A 21,976-nucleotide genomic window follows, 5' to 3' on the forward strand; every position below is an offset into this window, starting at 1 on the left:
TGTGAGACAACCAGAACATCCTCACTGTGGTGGGCTAATCCATCACTGGACCTTTACCTGGCAGCAGTGCATGCTGGGTAATGCCACAGCAAGGAAGCCTGGCCACTTAACAAGACATGTATCTGCACAGGATACATTTATTATCAGATCTGAAGTGGACTGGAAAAGAAACAGTGACCCAGATTCTCTGGGATGAGGTTTCTGTTTGGTACCAACCAGATTTCTGTCCCTTTAATATCATTAACTGATTTTATTTTGACCTCTAATGAGCATTTTAGTTCCTCTTAGAAATTCCACGTCTAATACTCTGTCTGTGAGACACACACTTAACATTTTTCGTCTAACTTTGTGTCAGTATTTCCCTATCAGTCCATTTTATTATGATAGATGCCAGGCTTTTATCTGCAAGTGAGATGGAGCGGTTAGCAATTTTTATTCCTGTCTGACATTTCTGAGCCTCCTCTTCAGGAAGGATTTCTTTGCATGAATACCTTTTCAAACACAAGGCAGAATAACTCAGATACTCTCAGCTTAGAGAAAAAGACACGAGAGGCTCTTTTGTGGATTTACAGAAAAAAAAAAAAATTAAATGCATATGGATCCTTTTAGGTGTTTGTTTCAGTATTCATGGCTCTTAAGTCATTCTAGCTCTTTCCTTTTGTACTCCACAACTGTGCAGAGCATCCTGAGTGTGTGCTGAAACAGATACACCTTAGGGTCAGTGTTATCAACCTGCATCATGCAAGATGAAAAGATATTTGAGATGTTTTTGTAGTCACTTCCTCAACCTTAACTGTTGGCTGAAAAAAATGTCAGGTGCGACTTTTCTTGCAAAACGCTTAGTATGTGAGCTAGCAGTCAAAGGCTAGCTTGTCCCCATAGCATCAAATATACCTTTGCATCATGTAGGAAACTTCATGCAATCCACACTCCTATCATCTGAGTACAGGAGACCAACAATAGATGTCTGAGAAATGGGAGAGTACACATGCACTTTGGTTGCACTTTAAAAGTAGAAAATCAGAAAATGCTCTGGAGGTAACACAAGTGAAATGTGCATCCCTACAATCATGAATGTGGATATGTATAATGCACACATAACGGTTTACTTTAGAGGTCCGCAAATTTTATCACACTTAGGTAATAATTAGACAAAGTTTTTTTCTTATTTCTTTGAAATTACCCTAAAAATTTCCTGAGAAATTGGTGAAAATTAGCATATAACTTCTGTCCAGATTCTGGACACAGTAACAGTCACAGTGTCTATCACAATCAGGTAAGGCCAATTTACAACTCCACTCTTGGTGAATATCACATCTGAAGCCTTCAGTTGTATCATGTAAAACATTATGGGTCTAATCATAAAAGTTTATCATTTTGCATGTGATCTCAATTATGCATAGCAACAAACTGGGTACTAAAGAGCTTGGGGAAATTAAATAACAAATAGTTGACTATCAACTGCTTATTGGGAAATTGAATTATTCACTGAACATTTCAAAGGTAATTATTAGAGGAAACAATGAACATAACTTCTGTATTCAAGAACTAAGCAGCTATTTATCACCTGCTTCTCTGGAAATAGCAGAAACATTGGGAAACTTCTTAAAACATTTTGTGGTGGGTTGTGATTGAATTTCAGATAAATATTTACTAATCGTCACCTTCTTAACTTGCAATTTAGAGTAAATTACAAAGAAAATGGAAAAAAACAGTAACCTACCAATTATGACTTGCAACAATAAATTTGGACATTATTTTAAAGAAGTTATGTGCTAATTTTAAAGAAATAAGAAAAAACTTTGTCTTATTATCACCTATGTGTGATGAAATTTGCAGACCTCTAAAGTGAAGTGTTACCAATGCAGCAATGTCTCAACTTTGTTAAACTCCTGAGGGCACTAATGTAAAACAATGCAGACCATCAGGGAGATAAAACTGTGTGTAGATGGCCTTTGCTTGCTTTACATGATATTTATAGTTTTGTGACACTGTATAGATTTCTTGTGGGTTCTTCAAAACATTAGATTAAAGCAACAATGCATTTTTCATTAGTCAGATCTGCTGCCTGGGTAAACAGCCTGAACGCTACCCACAGAAAGAAACCTGGAGGTTTGACATTAACAGACCAAAGTCCATGCTTGATGTGTGTGTGTGTTGTGTGTCTGTGTGTGTGTGTGTGTGTGTGTGTGTGTGTGTGTGTGTGTGTGTGTGTGTGTGTGTGTGTGTGTGTGAGTGTGTGTGTGTGAATACATCTAATAATGAGTGAAAAGAAGTGTTGTACTATCTCTTTGTACCTGTAGCGGATCCCACGATATCCCTGGATGGAGACTCTGACATGGCATCGGCCAGCCTCTCTCGCAGTCCTTCATCAGTCGCGTCTGCTGACCCGATGTTGTGTCTCGGCACACCGAAGCTTTCAGGCCAGCTTCCACAAACTTCCAGCAGGGTCACACCACGCCCATCAAACGCACCTGCACACAAAAGAAGCGTATGTTAATCAAAAAGAAAAAGGCGTTTAAAGGTCTGATATTGGACATTTTTTGTAGTCCGAGCTTTTCTGTGATGCAACACCTGTAAACATTTGATCCTTTAGAGGGGAAATAAAACTTCAAAAATAATACTGTGCAGACTGTTTGAAGAAAGTTTTTCACTTTTTGCAGAAACTCCCCAGCTCTTCTCTTCCATTGGTAAAAACATCACCGAAACTTTTATTCACCACAGGAAATTCAATTACCACACACAAGTTCCACTGAAGCCCAGCAGATCAGCTGGTTAAAAGACACAAACACACAAACACACACACACACACACACACACACACACACACACACACACACACACACACACACACACACACACACACACACACACACACAACAAACAACGTGTCAGTACAACACAATCTTCATGCCTGTCAAACCAAATCCACACAGACCTGCACTGCACCTTAATCTCTCTCCTTTCTGTCTGTCGTAATTTCTGCAATCAGAGAGATCTTGTGCTCTGGAGCCAGAAAGTCTGCAACCTGTTTCTGAGTGTGTGTGAGTGTGTGTGTGTTTACATGTGACAAGCCAGTGAAGCAGGCAGGCATGCAGACACTTAGACAACTGGTTTATTCTATTACTGAGTTCATTTGACGTGGTCAGTGTGCCGGCCCGCTCTGAGAGGTGATAACAGCTGAAGATTTAGCAAACTGCTCCTGTGACCAAATCAACACAAACACATGATTTCTGCTTATCCTCAGTATCAGCTAGACTCTGCATCTCTGTGCTTGTTAACATCCAGGTCATATGTGACAGACAGAGGGAGACAGGAGGTAACAGAGGCGAACAGGCGCACAATCTCTCTACACTTCATCAGTTTGACTCTGCTGGTGGGAAATTCCTCGGAAGTGTTGAATTAAATCTGTGAGAAAAGATCAAACACTCAGGGCAATACTCAGACAAAGACTCAAGAATAAAGGTGAAGGCTTTTTCATATTCTTATTATGGATTTAAAGTCACAATGCTGGATGGTCAAACTTAAAACATAGGCAGATTTCTGAACCTCAGAAATCCCTGAATCTGTCAGTAAACCGTCCAAAAGCTCTGTTCTAAAAATGCCCAAGATCTTCACGAGACTTGCAGAAAAAATGTCATCACGTGAAGATCAGAAATCTATTGAAATATATATAGAGAGAGACGTATAGAGAGAGACGTCTCCCTACACAGAAACAACAAAGGGCGTGATATCACTGTGCAGCAGGGACACTACTGGTTAAATGCTGTAAAGTGGAGCAGAGCTCAAAGCTGGGCGCACCATGTATCAGAGTAAAAGTATTGGATCAGGACTTGGTATCGGCAGATACTCAAAATCAATTGACTCGGACTCTGGGACAAAAAACCTGATCGCAGCGGGCCTCAAACACAAAGATCCACTCATGGACCATCGCTCCCCCCTTTCAGGCCTCTAGAGGGCTGGCCAATTAGAATGAAGGAGGTTTGTGGAGTCGGGAGCCTTAAAGAGACAGCAGCTAAAACAAAGTGTTTAGCAGGCTAAAGTAAAGCTTTTCTTTTTCTTTGAGCTGTATCATGTAAGGATAGCACAGGCTACCGGAGGGACAGAATAAGACAAAAAAACACAAATCCTCCTCTATAAACATTTTTTGTCATCCAAAAATAGCATAACTAGAGGTATGGTTCAGTCAACGGACTACATCAATGAAAATTAGGGCTGTGTCAGCGTTTTCAGCATGGCCCCAGAAACCAAAAGATGACATCACTGAAACTACACCCATGGTTTGAAAGCAGACATGCAAAATTCACCGGATGATGAAAACTGACTGTTGATTGATTATTCTTTACTGTCTGTCTGGCTGCTTTCTTATCATTGATGATGCTGTAGAAAATCTGACTGCGTCTTGACCAAAAAAGTGCATTTTAAAGAAAAAAACATTTCAAATCTTTATCTGGATCCAAGCAGGTATCAGCAGCTGCTGTGTGTAGTTTCCAACAGGTGACAACAACTTAAAAACTCTTGCTACAAAAGTTGATCGACAAATGTTTACTGTCATATGACAGCTTTCTCCTCTGAGCAGGAAGTTTGACACTTCTTTGTTTTAAGACAGTATTTTTAGTTATTTCAGCTTGTTTAGAAATAAATTTTTCAATGCAATTCAACTTTAACAAAGTGAACTTAAAACTACCTGAAGACAGGGCTTGCTTTTGGTTTTTCAAGTTTCCTCCACACACTCCAGCTTCACTGTAGTAGGGCCTTGTAAAGCTCTACATGCTTCATATGTCCCCTCACTCTCTGGTCAATCATTAGGGAATGGTGCCATAGCATCAGCAGCAGCTCTACACCTGGAAATTGTTTCATTCAAAATACAACTGTGTCTCCTCTGTATTACTTGGCAAAGTTGGTATCAGAAGTCCTGCCCCTCCTTATTTTTTGATTGGTTGGTAATGAAGAAGTTGTACTGAGCACAGAAGTGTCTCAAAGGTCAAAGGGTTTCCATCCGACAAAAACCTCTGAGATGTTTCTGTGGTTTCTCTGATTTTCAATCAATCCAAGTCACTGCCTTCGCTGTGTTCACCTTTAGAGGCTCTAATCTCAAATCCACCTGTCTGAAAAACATGGTTCTCAAATCAGTTTCAAAGCAACAAAACCTCAAAAGTAAGCTGGTGTTTTTGTCTAATTTATTGTAAAAAAAAATCTTACGGTACTTTATATGAGTCACATTCATCCAACAAGACAAAAAGGTGCCTTTTCAAGGTATAAGTAAGCCAAAAATGGCGCCAAAAAAATCTGCAAATGGAGTTAGAAAGTTGACATAAAATAAGAATATTATCTGATTATGAGAAACTTGAAAAGTACTTTTTTCCTCTGATTTAGAGATTTTTGTTACTCTTTACAAATTCCAGGTGATATTTTTAAATCATTAACCCTTAAAAAAGGCATTTTCTTTAAGATTTGTCCTGCGAATCTAGCTTAAATGAGGTCCTTTAAGACTCTTTTTCACAAAAAAGTCAAAAACACTCACTGAGTTTTGTCTTTTTGCAGTTCAGCAGACTTCTGAAGCCTCCACCCATGAAAACCTGTTAGTCTCTGTCATCTGTTGAACCGCAAGTATTCAAATCAACAGTTTCATGCTGTAAATACGACTTGGTGTGAAACTGTCAGCCAGGAAACATCCGGTTGAATGTCAGCGATGACTCATATTCGACCTCACACTGAATAATTTCCTTTCTCTAACAGTTATGAAGATCTGCACAAGTGTTTGACCTCCTAACCTGAATATTTACAGCTCGTCTGAACCAAGCAGAACTTTCACATGCTGTAGTCCTACATCTTGTAAACATTTTGTGTCTCTGAGTCTCTGTCAGACATGAGGACAGACACAGGAATGTCTCTGTAGCGGTCTTGTGGGTATCAGCAGAACCCAGGAGTGAGAACGCAGACAGGACGACATCAAAGGGAACGTTGAGACAAGGACAGGAGGGATCCTCTTTTCCTGGAAACATCAGAGCCAAAGTGCACAATCTGTGTGTGTGTGTGTGTGTGTGTGTGTGTGTGTGTGTGTGTGTGTGTGTGTGTGTGTGTGCTGAATGTACAGGAAGCATGAAGGGACAAAGATTTAGGAGGTTGAAATATGTTTAAGTACTCATTTTCAGGCTCTACTGAGACATCAAAGATGTATTGAATCCATAATTTATTTCACAGATACAGTTACAATTTACGACTTTGAAATATGTCATGTAAAAAAGGTTAAAAATCTGTGCAAAAAGGGAAACCTGGCAGTTATAAAATATCTTAAAAGTAAGACAAAATTGTTATACATTATATTTCATTAAAAATCTTTGAAGTGTTTTTCTAGGTAAGAATTTTGCATGTTTCAAGCTTTCTGTCTTAGATGTGTAATAAAACAGATGATAACTTGTCAATTGTTTTTTTTTTTTTTAACCTATTCTTTACTCTTGAAGCCAATTAGTAGTATCTTAAAGACTTTCAAAACAACCTCTTTAGTCTAATTTTCCAGTTTAAAGTATGCTGCTTTTTAAAAGCACTGTGAGTCATTTATTCTGTTACGTCCTTGAGAGAGAAAAATTGACTTTTTCATAAGTTTGACCAAAAGATGCCGTCACCCGAGATTTTATTTCTCTCCTTTGTATTATAAAACGTTTCATAGTACTCATAGTTAACATTTTTTTAGTCTAGACACAATTTCTGATTTTTGTCTTTAAATTTCAGCTTTGCAAAGAAAATAATTATACATTTAATCCTTTTTTTTTTTACATTCTCAGTAAATTCTCTTTACATTGTTATTTTGAAGTTGGTCAGATGTTTTCTATTTGCCATTATTAGAGATCCTCAGGTGGGAACCTCCTATTTGTTTAAATGTCGAGGCCAAAGAGGGCAGAGATTCTTCCATCAGGAACCCTCAATAAGTTGTCATTAAATCCCACTTTATGGTCTAATTTTGCATTTGTTTATTTTGCAGTTTTTAGCAATTTATTCGTGATATTTTTAAATCATTTATCTAGCTTCATATGTAACCCTTACTGCATCTGATTTACTTATTTAACGTAATAATTTAAGGTGAGTTAAATAGATGCTTTTTATTCACCTGCACATATCTTGCCACGCTTTATGTGACCGTATGAAAGCTGACATGACCACTTTGAATCAGATTACAAAAGGAAAATTGTCCTATTGGAATAAGAAATTAGAATAATCCAGGTTATCACCAATTTGTAGAAGCTAATCTCCTGCCTTTTGGCCTAAAAAAATAAATAAGTGACATTTTGTTACAGATGTTAATTTCTACTTTTATCCCTATTGATTAAATTTTCTGTTCTTTTTCTGTCCCTGAAAGTGCCACAGGTACATTAGCAGAATGTTCTCTAATCCTGCAACACTAAGACCTGTGTGGAGAGCTTTGCAAAGTCTGATTTAATGAAAGTTCAAAGCGTGTAAGCATGTAAAAGAGCCACCAAATGTTCAGCTGCAGGTTGTCTCTGTGGAAGCTAAGCCGATATGTAAAGCTACAAAATTCAATTCAGCCTCACACACATTTGAGCAAACTGTACATCTTACCACCTCACACACACACACACACAGACACACACGCACACACGCACACACACACACACACACACACACACACACACACACACACACACACACACACACACACACACAATTACACACACACACACCTCTCAGGCTCTCATGGCTGGCTTTGATTGAGGGTCTGCTGGCACTAAAAGGGAATCCTTTGAAAAGTCAAGCTAGAACACAAACACAGCCTGCTTCTGATGTGCAGCAAAGTTATCAGGAAGCATGTTTGTGTGTGTGTGTGTGTGTGTGTGTGTGTGTGTGTGTGTGTGTGTGTGTGTGTGTGTGTGTGTGTGTGTTTGTATGTGTGTTTGTATGTGTGCTCCTGGAGGTGGGTCAGTGTTATCACAGTGGGGAGCATGGAGGCCCGTGCAGCCTCTCGCCTCAGCATTAGCACCTGTCACTGGGCTGCAGCGGGGCTGAGACTGGCCAGACTCTAAGGCACACACACTCACTAAAACACACACACACACACACACACACACACACACACACACACACACACACACACACACACACACACACACACACACACACACACACACACACACACACACACACACACACACACACAGTAGTCTGCTCCCTGATAGCCGCTGAGCCGGGCAGATCAAAGGTTTTGACAGCGGTGGTTTTCTGGATGATAAGAGCTCGGCAGTAGTTTAGGAAGAGCTTTGGCTTTGAGTGATGTGAGTATCTGAAAGCAGACTGAGACTTTCTATCACTGAGGCTGAGACCATGTTCTGCAGATTTAAATATGATAAAAATGTAGAAAACAATCATAATGTTTTAGCAGAGGGGAAGAAATGCATGTTTTGTGTTTTATTAGAAAGAAAAAAAGCTTATGAGCCTCACATGTCTGACAGAAAGATTTAAAGCTCCTGTGAGAAGTCACAGAGAAATTGATTGGGATGCCTCTTTATGCTGAGAAAGAGAACGTGACCATCGGCACAGAGACTTCTAGCTGCAGTTATCGGCCTCCTTATCTCACTGAATGACGTCTTTATTCAGTTACTGTCTGCAGGATGTTACCATTCACTGTTTACCAAAGCTCTGCTCCAGAATCATCTAAAACAGTAAAGTTTAGAGGTGTTATCTAAGGCAGTGGGAGGATGCATGTAAGACACAGGATAAAGACGCGATGCAGCTGGGTATTTGCTGACAGAAAGCAAAAACGTACAAAACACTTGCTTCAAACACTTGTATTCAGTTTTGAACATTTTGCATTTGTTTTTCTCACATCACATCAGATTGTGCATGAAAATACATCGTCCACTCTCGTTTTTGTGCATGTATTAATCCTGAGTGGACATAAACAAGGAATTGAGATGCAGCTAGATTGCTAGTTGGCTATAACTGTGCAGACTTTCTAAATCAGCAGCAGTTTTAATAAAGTTTAAATCAAATACAAAAAGTAAAATAGACTTATATTTTGATGTTGGATATGTCACGTTAGGTGTGTGGGCTCTCTGTGTTCTCCTCCAAATGTGTTAAATCAAAGTTTAATCTAAACTTTTCTCTTAAAGTCTGTGGAAACAGGTTATAGTAGACGACTCCAAAACATACGTCCTGGGTTGCTTTTTTTGCCCAAGTTACTTTAAACCCTGGCAGGATTACAAGCCACTCTCCTCCCAGCTGTTGGGCCTCTCACAGACTGGTCCTTCTTAACCCTGCAGCCAGCGCCACTTTCCTTGAAGACTTAATCACACTACAACAGCATGTGTGTGTGTGTGTGTGTTTATGTGTGTGTGTGTTTATGTGTGTGTATGTTACACACACATACTTTGGGGGATCTCTAAACACTGACGTAAACTTCAGACTACAGTCACTACTCAGATTTTTTAGCTTATTGACCGTAATGCCACATTTAACTTTCCTAGGAACACAACTTCAACCCTGGCTAATAATCCTCTTTCTGTGATTTTTCCGTCCACTGTCAGTGGCAAAATTGATCATACATCAGTTTGACGTCATTTTTTTTTCCACTTGTGAGTGTGCACAAATTTCTTCAATCTGACAAACTCATGCACATATAAGAATCTCTTCATGAATACAGGGCATTCATTTAATTTATTGGTTTGGTAATTAAGGGGAAATTCCACTGATTTTACACATCAAAGTGTGTCGTTAAGCACTTCGGCACAATTTGGAAAAAAAAAATGGAGCTGTGTGAAGATTAATCAAGGTCTCTGAGTATATCACTCTGAAATATCAGCCTTTTTCAATAAATTGGTGATTTTTCTCGACTTTTATTTTCTGTAGTTATCGATCTTTACATTGTTTTATGTTTGTCACCATTTTTGTTTCAGCTGATTTATTTTACATACGTAGCAAATCTTAACTGGACTTTGTGACGAAAGAATTCTTTGAAAAAAATATTTTGCTTGCTTCTGTCAAGTACTGGTTAAAAGGAGTTAAACATCTCCATTTGAAAACAGTCCTTCTTGAAGTCTCTGTGAGGACTGTCTCTTTGGCATTACTTGCATTGATGGCAAAAATTGGTTGTGTTTTCTGAGAGAGACTGTTCTACATGTGGTTATGGATTCCTGGTCTACCAGAAGAATAGGACCTGATCACAGATACTAAGAAATAAAATTAAGAACAAACACATTTCGGTGTTGATAATTTCATTTTGAACCGGGAACTATGAACAGGCAAATATACAAAAGTGAGACCATTTCAAGATCACTTTGAAAATCCTTAGAGGGCTTTACAAGGCCCAACATCTGAGACTGATAGAACAGAGCCACACACACACACACACACACACACACACACACACACACACACACACACACACACACACACACACACACACACACACACACACACACACACACACACACACACACACACACACACACACAATAGTGAGAGTGTAAAGGTCTGAGGCCTCATACCTCTGTTTCTGGGTTACCTTTGCAGTTAACACGCTAATGCTCGGCTGATGCTAATTCAATTAGGCTTTAGTGTGAGGGGCTGATCGAACTAATTTCTTTATTAGGGGGTGTTGTATAACGTGTAATGGTGTGTGTGTGTGTGTGTGTGTGTGTGTGTGTGTGTGTGTGAGTGTGTGTGAGGGGGAGACAGTGCACCCTGTGCTGTTACTGGGAAAACACGAACAGTCTGTTACAAGCAAACAGGTTATAAATCAGGTGCTAGCTCAGGTGGGAAGTACATTGAGTTAGGAGTTCATTAAGCACACCTCTGAACACTCAACTTCCTCGGCACCAGACTGTGAAGCCGTGTGACACTGGCTATTCTCAGTTTTTGTTAAGAAACTTTGTTCAATTAAAGGTCCTCCAGTGGGACAAGTAACATTGGGTATAATATTAGAATCAAGGAGATGTTAAACCCTTGATGTGAGAGCAGCCTGAGGAGTTACAGGACCCCCAGCACCTCTCATGGTGAGAAGGGGTGCAACCTCCTGTCCTGCAATCCAGACACCAACAGCAGAGCAGGTGAGAGCATCTCTAAGCTAAATTAAAGATATTAAAAGACAAAAATGACGCCTGAATTGCATAACCCTTAATCACAAAAGTATCATACAGGCCAACTAGACTTTTTACTATATCCTCAGAGAGCTCCTCTTCACTTTTTTCAGGAACTGTTTAAATTTTTTCTCTTGTCTAAATAGTTTAAGAGTTACGGTAATGAAAACAGCTTGCATCAATTGTTTCCTGTGATCGGAAAACGTTGCACATGGATACCTATGTATTACTGTAATACCCTGGATAACTCTATATTGCTTTACTTTTTTTCTTCAAAGGGCGTTTTGAATTTTCACATGAGCCAATAATTGAGGAGTTCCGGTAATTCAAAGAGCACTTGTAAAATAGTGGCTCCAATGAGTTTTAAAGAGTAAAAAAATTAAAATTGGGGCAAGAAAATATGCTTCTTACATTTCTTAAATTGAAGTAGTACATTGACGCAACAAAAAACTAAATAGGTGTGATTTTCTTACCCCATTTGCAGATTTGTTATGAAAGAATTTTGAACTCATTCTTTGTCTTTTAACATCTAGAAATAAGACTTGTCTGAACTCGTCAGGTAAAAACATTTGTCTGGATTTCCATTATTTGCAATTTTTGCAATAAAAAGGCTGATAAGATGAGCATATTTTCAACCCAATAAATAATAGTTAAATTAATACAACCATTTATAAAGCAATATTCTTTGTCGACTTGTTTTTCATTTGTTGGGAGATACTAATTTTCATAACACCTACTTACTACACATGATCTCATTTCTAGGCAACATTTGTGGGCAAAAGTCAAACATACAACAGCAGAAAGGAGTGGAGCGACCTTCATGATATCAGTGTTGGATGGCATTGAAAGGTCAGTGGTATGTCAGTCTAATCCTTTACTATATATACAGCAGAGCATGGTGCTAATGCAGAGAACATGCATTCAACCATAGTCAGGAACATCGACACCATTCACATGTTATAAAGATAACTTCACAACACCACACTTTTAATAGCCTTTCACTTGCACACACACTTCCATGACTGTGCTGTGAACCCATACTGACATCCCTCCAGGCTGAGTGTGTGTGTGTGTGTGTGTGTGTGTGTGTGTGTGTGTGTGTGTGTGTGTGTGTGTCTGTCTGTCTGTATGTCAGAGAGACAGAAAGTGAGGGAGAGAGTGTCTCTGATATCCTCAGGGAAACAGGGAGAGTGCTAGCTAGCTGGCCGAGTAGGTTTGTGGTGCAGCGTTAGTGTTAATGGAGATGTAAGCTCACTGGATTAGCACCCATAGGTAGCACTCTGTGTATGTGTGTGTGTGTGTGTGGTTGTCCTGACAGGCAGGGCCTTTCTTTCATTACATTAAGGCCAGTGCTTCTAAATCATTTAGTCCCTTTGCAGTCTCAGTGGTGTCAGCTAAGTGTTAGTAATCCCCATCAATACCAGACTCTGCCTCAAGGCACTTTACTCACTACCACACACACTCACACACGCACACACACACACACTCCACAGCATATGGCATTCAGATAGGAAGACGCATTAACCTGTATGCAGTTAATTGCAGGCGAGTTGGTTGACGACCCTGACGCACAAACGCACATAAACACACTCAGCGCCTGCTGAGCTAATTCCAGGCACATCAAATTAGTGAACAGAGCTTTGCTCACTATCAGGCTTAATGCTTCAACAGCAAGCTATGGCCTGTATGTGTCTGCCTCGACATCACGCTGTGCACACAAACAGAGCTTTACACAGAGCTTAAGTCAAACACTAATATTTACACTCAAACCCTGAACTCTAGAATGGAGTAATCCAGCCGGCATCTTCTGTGTTGGAAAAAATGGTGACGTTGATGTTCATCATGTTCGTCATGAACTGAGAAAGAACAAGTGACACTAATTGTCAAAGCTCATACATGATTTGGAAAATGATCATAAAACACAATATTTCCAAAGCCTTGGGAAACTTTTCTTCTTTCTGTAGAAAAAATAAAATTAATGATCTCTCACTGATGCATTTGGGGTTATAGCAACTTTAGCTTGAAGGCTTTTTATTGGTAACAGGAAGTCAGTACACAGATTGGGTATTGTGACTCACTCAGTTACTGGGATGGTTGTGGATTTGCAGGACGTCACAGAGCCTGCTTTTATAATTTTTCTTTGCCATCCTGTGATCCTTGGCATAATTAAACAGTAGCCCTGTAAGGTTGAGGGAGCAAAACGAATGTTGACAGGTTAAGGAGGAGATTATGGTTTGGGATCAAATCATTCATGGACATGATGGAGTCCCCCCACAGGTCAATAACAAGTAAAACCGTCCAAAACAGATTTGACTTCTGAAGGTGTGCTGTGGTATCTTTCACCAAGATGGTTGAGTCCTGACAGGTATGACTTGGGACCTCATGGATCAGACATGGCTATTTAGAACATGCAACAGGTGCCTTGTGAGATCAAAATCTGTGGACTTTAGAGGCTGATTCAACTTCTTAAACTTGTTTTCATTGCCCATCCATCGCTCCATGGTCCATGGTAGGTTTTTTTAGCAATAGAAAAGAGTCAGCAAGGACAACCAGACTGGTCTGTGGCTGTGTGTGAGGAGCAAGGCCTTGATGCTTAGTATCAAATTGGGCCAAACCAATGAACCTTCATGCAAGTCGTGCACCCAGCTGTTATCAGCTCACAGGCTGATGTTAGAATCATTGTTTGCAACCCTGTACAGCCAATCCCAGCTAAGGCGGTGTATTTAAAACACATCTTCTCTCTCAGCGATCCCTGCGATACTACCCACACTCTGTTGCCAGTTTAACTTTGACATGTGGGGGGTTTTGCAACTTCTGGAAAGCTAAAGCAGGCTGCTTGGCTTTCCCAAGGAGCACTCATCAGTTTTGCTTGGACCACTTTCGATTTGTACGATTGACGTTATACTAAGCTGTTGCAGTTGTGCAGGCAGTTGGGTTTTAAGGTGCAAAAAGCAGAGACTATTATCTTTCAATCAACCTCTAAAACAGGGGTGGCCAACCAATCAGAGACCAAGAGCCACAAAAATTACCGTGGTACTACAAAGAGACACATCAAAAACGCACTTCCCCTCACACATTAACAAAATGATATACAATTTTCAAAGCGACATTTACTGCGTTTGTAAGTGTGTTTCAATTTGTACTTGGAGCCGTGTCAAAGAAAAATTTCTGTTTTTACTGCAGACATAAAGTTCCATCTATCTAGACAGCTATGAGCACATTAGCGATGTAGAGAAATGAAACTGAAACTTAAGTATCAATCTCATCTCCCAAGTATTGATAAATGCTGATCACAACATTGGCATCAATCTATCAATATTTTAGAGTGATTGGCACACCACTACTCAGAACAATATAATAATTTTTTTAATGAATGGATCAAAGAGCCGCATGTGGCTCGCCAGCCGCAGGTTGGCCACCCCTGCTCTGAAACGTCAGAATTTGAAACATTGTGATGCTACATTTAAACCTTGGAACTCTATAGGTGAATTTTTTGAATTTCAGCAGCAAAAATTAAGTCGCAAAGCTACTTTTAGTTTACACTTTTGTTTGTCTAAAATTGGCAGGCATAAGATACTCAAGACTTTCAGCATCTCTTTTTGCAGAACTGATGGAACCAGATGATTTTGGACAGAATTAAATGTTTTTTTTAAACTTTTATAGACTTGGAGGAATGTAGGGTCGAATGTTCTGGAGATCTAAAATCTGCTTCTCTGTGCTCTTGTGACCTTTCTGCTTTTCAAAAACCTCTCTCTTGTCAGAACTTGAACATTTTTGTGACGATATTCATTATTGAACATAAAGTTTGAACCCCCACACTTCAGCCAAGCACAAGTGTGAAAACCCTTTAATATCCATTTCATACCGCTGAAGGCCCTTATTATAATCTGACAGGTCCATAAATTAAAAACAGCCGAGCCTCGATGCTGAAAACATCATACTTGGACCCCATGCAGCTGAATGGGAGAAAACCCCAGCAGCAAGGTTTTCCCAATCAGAAGAGCATCTTTAAACATGTGAATCCTTCCTTATTTCAATCATGCAAACCTTGGACGTTAATGAGAAAATCAAAAGTACAAAGAGGAGGAAGAATAAGAGAAGACACGTCAATGACAGAGCTCTTATTTGTCTCTGTGTACGCTCCATATGTGTGTCCTTCATCATGAAGTGATGCTTGTGCCATATGCTTGCGTGCCACAGACTGGAGTGCTGAGGGCACGGCGCATACATCCTCCTGTTTGCACACAGATCAGGTAAACACACATGGACCTTTCGTGTGTGTATCTATGTGTGTGTCTTCTCGGGGGCTGATTATGCTGGTTTGTTGGATCAAGTGGTGTGCAAACACACAGTGATGTGGGCACCTGAGAGGAGACAAACCTTGAGAGGGCTCTGTGTAAATAAACAACATAGAATAAAAACCATATACAGCCACAGGTTTTAAAACACAGGACGGACATCCAAACAGCTCTGGCACAAAACACAGGAACTAGCATGAAACTGAAGCAAACAGGAGCAGTTTTACCCAAACAATGGTGTTTAGAGCTCTAATGCTCAGGTTGCTTTAACGCACTAGAAAAGACAAAGTGCAATATTGGAGTTTTGTTATAAAACCTTTAAGAGGTTTTGTTTCATCTAATGCTACTGTAGATGGGTTAACACTGGGGCTAGATGACAAAGATTCATCTAAAGAGGTCCAAAACACCCAAAAGTTAGATCAAGATCAATGATAAAACAAACATTTTGAGTATGAGTGCTGCATCATGTCGCAGGCAGCTTTCTGAAATTCACATGAGTTGTTCCCAAATATCTGAATGAAGATGGTTTTGATAAAAAAAAGTTCAGTATCTATTTAGAGACTCATCTCTCTAGGATCAACATGCTGTTGTAAAAGAAATAAAAAAGCCACTGTTCTACATTTAAGGCATAAAAACAGGGTTATAAAAAGACCTGAGAACACTTGAAGCACGAGACACTATTGGAAGCTTTTACATCCCCTATAAAGTTTAGATCATTGAGGTAATAGTGGCCCATTCATGCTAAGTTTATACAGTTGTAAAGATCGTAAGTAATTTAATATAGCGATAGAAACCAGCTGAGATTGATTAGGAAATGCACTGTATCAACTTGCATGGTTTGACCACAGCATACATAGACTAAAACGAGCCCTGGGTTTATACGGTTGGAGAGAGTTTGTGCCAAACCAACAGGAAACCAGTCCTGCTGGCAGGGTTTGTCCCGGCTCTCGGTGCCGTTTGATGGTTCTAATGAATGTCGCAGGAAAAAAGGGTGTGGAGGTGCAACAAGAAGAGGAATGAAAGGCCTCTCCCTGGTCATGTTGCTGGTTTCCAGAGGTCATTAATAATAAGCTGAAGGGGACACTGATTAAAAGGAGGCCGTATATTTAACACTAAGCAGACCCCAGAAAGGGTGTGTTTGCTGACAAATGAGCAGGCGTTCTCTGACAGCCTCCATGGAGGAACTATATTTGTACCAGTGTGGCGTGTGCATGACCTCTGTGAATGTGTGTTTGGTGCATGTGTAGAGTGTCATTTATTTCAGCTTAGACAGCTTTGGCTTTTTCAGATGCAAAGTTTAAATATGGCTACAAGAAAGATGCTCAAAAGACCAGTTTGAGACTCACAGGTGTGTGTATGGATTGATGAGACAATAAAGGCAGGAGCTGCAGATTAAAATCTGTTTGCACAGAAAAACTTACAAAAAACATGTAATGCAGTATTAAATATCCTGTTGGCACCGTAAAAAAAGCCAATACACGGGGCAAGTGTCTTAAACAAGTTGTTCATGTTGAGAAATCCCAGTTTACAGATTCTTTATAAAAATGAAACATCTCCGGGAGAACTGGAATTTGGTACCAGAGATTTTAGATTTACACAAGCAGTATTTTTAGAATTTGGCAGGTTGTGAAGGGAAATAACACAGCTGTGAAATGTGCATGTCTTATTGATGTCATCAAAGTGGAATTTTTTTTCCATCATTAAGATTGATTCCTCTGATAAATTATGCTTTGAATATCAACAGATTTTAGTGCAACTGTTTCCCTCTAACCTCTCACTCCAGCACAAATCCAAAATTTAATGTTGAAGTTTGTTTGAAAAAGGGGTGAAATCAGGTCTGACGCCCCAAGACATTTTTCATCCCCTTAAATGAAGTAACAACACTGAAAGTCTTAGAAAACACTTAAAAAAAAGGATTATTTAGGAGATGAAAGGAAAATGGAAATGATAACTGTGATGTTCTTATTTTAAGTTTAACTGTATTTATCTCATCTATGGTAAGATTCGTTTTCCTTTCCATAAAAATCACAACTACAGCGGTCCAGCTACACAATGATGCAGTGGATTAATACCTGACAAACTGCAGCAACAAGAAGACCTGGATGGTCAATGGGGAGACATAACTGGGTGTCATGTAGTGAGCTGTGTGTTTGAAACTTTCTGGCTGAAATGTGAGTTGAAAATTGCAGTTTGTATGTGTGAGGATGTCTGATGAGACTTTTGCCAGATGCAGATAGTTTGGTGAGATCAGGTCTGGACACAGAGGTAAAATAGATGTCTTCAAAAAAATGGAAAACACTGTTCGCTCGCTTATTAACGTCTTTTCAGTGGCTGCAAACATTGTTCTTTTTTTTTCTGGTAAAAGCCTAGACCTAGACTCACTAGGCTTTGTTATACAATTACAATTTCATGACATGAGATTCAACAGATACATTTTTATAACCTAGAAAAAATTAAACTCTTTATATTCCTTGAATGTAAGAATGCAGGATTCAGGTTCAGTTTTCATTTTCAATTTCAGTCCAATGTCATTATGAGGATGAGTAAGCACTCATGAAGAGGTTTCCTGTAAATCTGTGCTCGATTACTTTTCCCCAAGGTTGTAGATGAATCATGGTTGTGCCATGCTGATCTGAAATCGAATCACATTGTATGAACTATATTTTTAAGGAATACTAAGTTGGATTTTAAAAAGGTTGAGTACAGTTTCAGAGCAAAAATATTCAATTTCAGATCTTGCTTTTTAGATTTGTTATCATAATTTAAATTCAATTTCTCATGGTGCAAATCTCAGACCAAACATGGAACATTCCTGCAGTACTTGCTACTGTGATACTAACTAGTGTTATACTGATAGGTTTTGTTTCTGATCTAAGTTTTAGAAACATTGGTCCACACTTTTTTTTTTAATAAAACTTTTGAAAAGGTTGTTGCCATGTTGGTTTTGGTAAAAATGACTAGTTTGCTGCATGGCTTTCTTCGTTGATTATGCCTATTTTTTTTTTCTTCTTAAATACAGGACTACATCTACAAAGTTCAACATTTTCTACCAAATAGGAGCAAAGATCTGATCACATTTGATTCTATTTGGGCTCCATATCAAACATAATGAAAATAATCCATTCATCCAACAGCTGTTTGAAATGTTTAATACATTTTTAAACTCTAACTCAGATAAACAAACAGTCAAAGCAAGCTTCATAATTTCCTCCACCAAGCGTCATCACAGAACCGGTTCAAAGCATCTTTCATCTGGTCTTAGACGTGGCGCCCACACAGCTCAAACTCCCTCCTGGGCGCTAGACGTTGTTTTCCATCAAAACCAAAACAAAGATTGGGGAGTGTACACTTCACGGTGCTAGCATGGCCGGCTAATTGATTTCAGGCCAGATCATGTTGCTGTGTAATGGAGCAGGCTAACGTGATGATGAAGCTGGGATGGTCATGGTGATGACTTTCACAGGGACTCCAGCCTCATTTGTTTGTTTGACAGGCTGCAGGGTGTGTGTGTGTGTGTGTGTGTGTGTGTGTGTGTGTGTGTGAGTGAGCGTGTGTGTGTAAACCTGTATTTCTCCATTTGGCATAAAGGATATGGATTAAGCTATAGAGGTGACAGATGATATGTTTACAGGAGAATGTTTGCTCTCTGCATGATATTCAATTACAAACTTTCTGTGTGTGTGTGTGTGTGTCACTGCTTGTGACTATACGTGTCAGGGGGGGAAAGATGGAGTGCGCGTCCTTCGTCATCTCTTTGTTACACACACTGTGTAAACGACTCAGAAGCCTATATCGGTCACACATTTCCTTCCTCGCCGTCTGACTCTCTCTTCAATCTAACCCCCAAACTACTCACTAACTAACTCCTCTTTTCTGGAAATTGGTTCAATCCAAATCTAAACTGGTGCTTTCCAGTGTTTACAGGAGCTGTGACACTGCACAAATAAATACCTTGGTGATATTTACAAAACAGACCGTCTCATATACAACTCTGCCCCCAAATCCCATCCCCAGAAGAGGACAGGAATGGTAGGTGGGAGGACTGAACATATCTGTGGTAGTGTGACGTGGCTTCGCATCCTGTGATGTCACCAATCTGTCTGAAAAAGAAAGAAGAGCAAGTTTCGGGGAGTAATTGGAAGACCGGGAAAGGACTAAAGAGGTGCAGAATAACAATGAAAGGCGCTGCTTTGATTGAATGATTAATTTCCTGCAAAGTGATGAAACAGAACCCGAGCTGTGAGGAGGTCTGAAGAGTTAATGGACAGCTAACACCGTGAGACAAGGTCCAAAAACAAAGTATCATCATGTCAGGTGATTATCTCATCCATCGCCTGGTCAGATGAAAGACGCTCTTCATGTTACAGTAAAAGCAGCTGGATTGGTCGCTGCCAATATCAGGGGTTTTCTGGATACTTTAGATCAAATATCTGGGCCAAGACTCCCTCTGCCTCTGATGGTCTGATGAACTACTTGATACGCTCAAATGGAGACAGAGCAGAGAGATGCAACCACGACCAGCTTGTTATCTGCACTCACATGCAGATGTAAAGGTCATCTCCCATAAGATGACAGTCAGTGGCTTTGGTTCAGCTTTCTGGGCTTTCCACGTGCCAACAGGAGTTCAGAGACTGGCCTCTCTTCACCTCCACACAGCTGACAAATCACTGAAGACATCAGGTGTGAAGTTGGACTGCTCAAGACGTAGATCTTGTAGTTTTGGCTCCATTTGGACATCCTCCTGAGTAGGACCTCTCCATCAGTTTAGAAGCAGACAGTTACTCTCTCCAGCTTACTTTGGCCATGTGTCGTCCTTTTTTGTTGTGTGTGTTCCTTGTGTTAACCTATCTTGTGTCATTAGTTATCCTCTGTGTGTTATTCACAGTGATCCCAGTCTTGTACGCTCTCCCTGTGTTTTCAGCTCAAGTCCTCAGTTTCTTGTTGATTCTGTACTTCTTGCTCCCTGTTTAGCTCCTACTCTTCTGTGTCATTAGTATCACCTGCGCCTCATCTCTGACCTGTGTCTATTAAGTTTCTGTGTTTCCTCAGTTCTTGCCAGTTCGTCTCATCACAAATGCCATGTTCTCCGACGTTTTTCTCTGCGTAATGGTGAAAACACAACAGATGTGTCTCCGTTCCTACTCTGCTCCCTCACAGCATCAGATCAGATCCCATTCAAGTGAACGTGTCAACTCACACTGGATCCACTCCATTATGGTCCGGCTGAGTCCCTGCTCTGGCAGATTGCAGGAGACACTCTGGACAGGAAGTTGTGCATGGAAACCACCACAAATTGCCCAGTAACTTTCAAAATAAGACAAACCTTGTGTCAAAACTTGATGGTATATATCTTGGCTATAACAACAAATGTCCAGACCAGGAGTCAACAGGTTTGAGGTTTCGCAGCCCAACATGAACCGGGAAAGGATCATCATTGGGGTGGGAATCCTGGGAACTCCTTGCTCTGTAAATCCAGCTGTGTGGAGATCCTGATATGACAGACTGAACACGCAGCCGGTGTTAGTTGACAAATGAAAGAGCATGCAGCCAACACACAATGCATTAGAGCTAGACCTGAGATGCATCTGGAATGTTTCTGTTTTTGGATTTGGATTTGGATTTCTGTACAATAAATATTACTGTTGATCTGCACCTAGGTCATCCCCTTTTGTGTTTGTCCTCAAACCTGATGACTTAAGCGGTATGAACAAAAAAAAACACATTTTCTCGTCAGAAGTCAAACTTTGTGAGGTCTGTCCTCGAGATTAAAAGATGTTTGTCAAATAGAGGTCAGATCGATTCTTGGAATAATCTAACAGTTGATGAAATTTACAACAAAATATCAAGCAAATTTCTGCCTCAAGTTGAAATTTTACATCTTGTAAAGGCTGTTATCTGATCTCGTAGAGCAGATATCTGCAAAGATAGATAAATTATTTTCTGATTTTTACCAAAGGGGAAAATTTTTTTTCCCTCCTGCTTATGCTCTTCATACAGACTGTTTCTCCTACAGACACTAAGGTCTCCTGAAATGTGATGGTCAAAACTACTCCTGACGCCTGAGAGCGAGTCCCCTTAACAGAGATTATAAACCACCTGAAAACACATGAGTGGGAGTCAATGAGTGTTGGGAACACACCTCTTACAGTGCTCGGCAAAAGACCTTAACTAGTGTTGAGAAATCTCTTCCCATCATGTCGGCCACTCCAGATCAGTTGTCTCCCTAAGCATCAGCTTGTGGTTGTGCATTGAACAATAGGAAAGAAATCTGACAGCCATGTGTGGTCCCGTGTGAAACAGAAAAGCCATGGCAGGAGTCAACCTTCTTTGAGGCATTGAAATATTAAAACAGTCTTTTTGTAAGACACCGCTGCTCTTTTCTCTCCCTCCGCCCTGGCGAGCAGCCGGCAGAGAGGCACGGTGCTGCAATCTGTGGTGTGCTGTGTGATGATGAATATTGTAATGTGCCTGGCTTCCTCTCAGGGGGGTAAATGAAGAGGATTCCCAACAAGCCACATCCTCGTGTTCCTGGAAATCCTCCACAATCCCGTTTGATCATAACGCCCTGCTCGCCTAATGTGTCCCTAA

General features: G+C 40.1%; 1 protein-coding gene across 2 annotated transcripts in view; it reads right to left on the reverse strand.

Annotated features, from left to right (window-relative positions):
• Positions 1-21,976, reverse strand: part of bcas3 (BCAS3 microtubule associated cell migration factor) — a 410,031-nt gene that overhangs the window by 41,964 nt on the left and 346,091 nt on the right. For both annotated transcript variants that reach the window (XM_074679630.1, XM_074679629.1), the window contains one exon: positions 2,298-2,474. In XM_074679630.1, coding sequence (XP_074535731.1) covers positions 2,298-2,474 — 177 coding nt within the window. The remainder of the gene's footprint in view (positions 1-2,297; positions 2,475-21,976) is intronic.

Source organism: Halichoeres trimaculatus, unplaced genomic scaffold, assembly GCF_033239565.1.
Source record: "Halichoeres trimaculatus isolate MK-OKI-2021-1 unplaced genomic scaffold, fHalTri1.1 fHalTri1_scaffold_9, whole genome shotgun sequence".
Classification (NCBI taxonomy): Eukaryota; Metazoa; Chordata; class Actinopteri; order Labriformes; family Labridae; genus Halichoeres; species Halichoeres trimaculatus.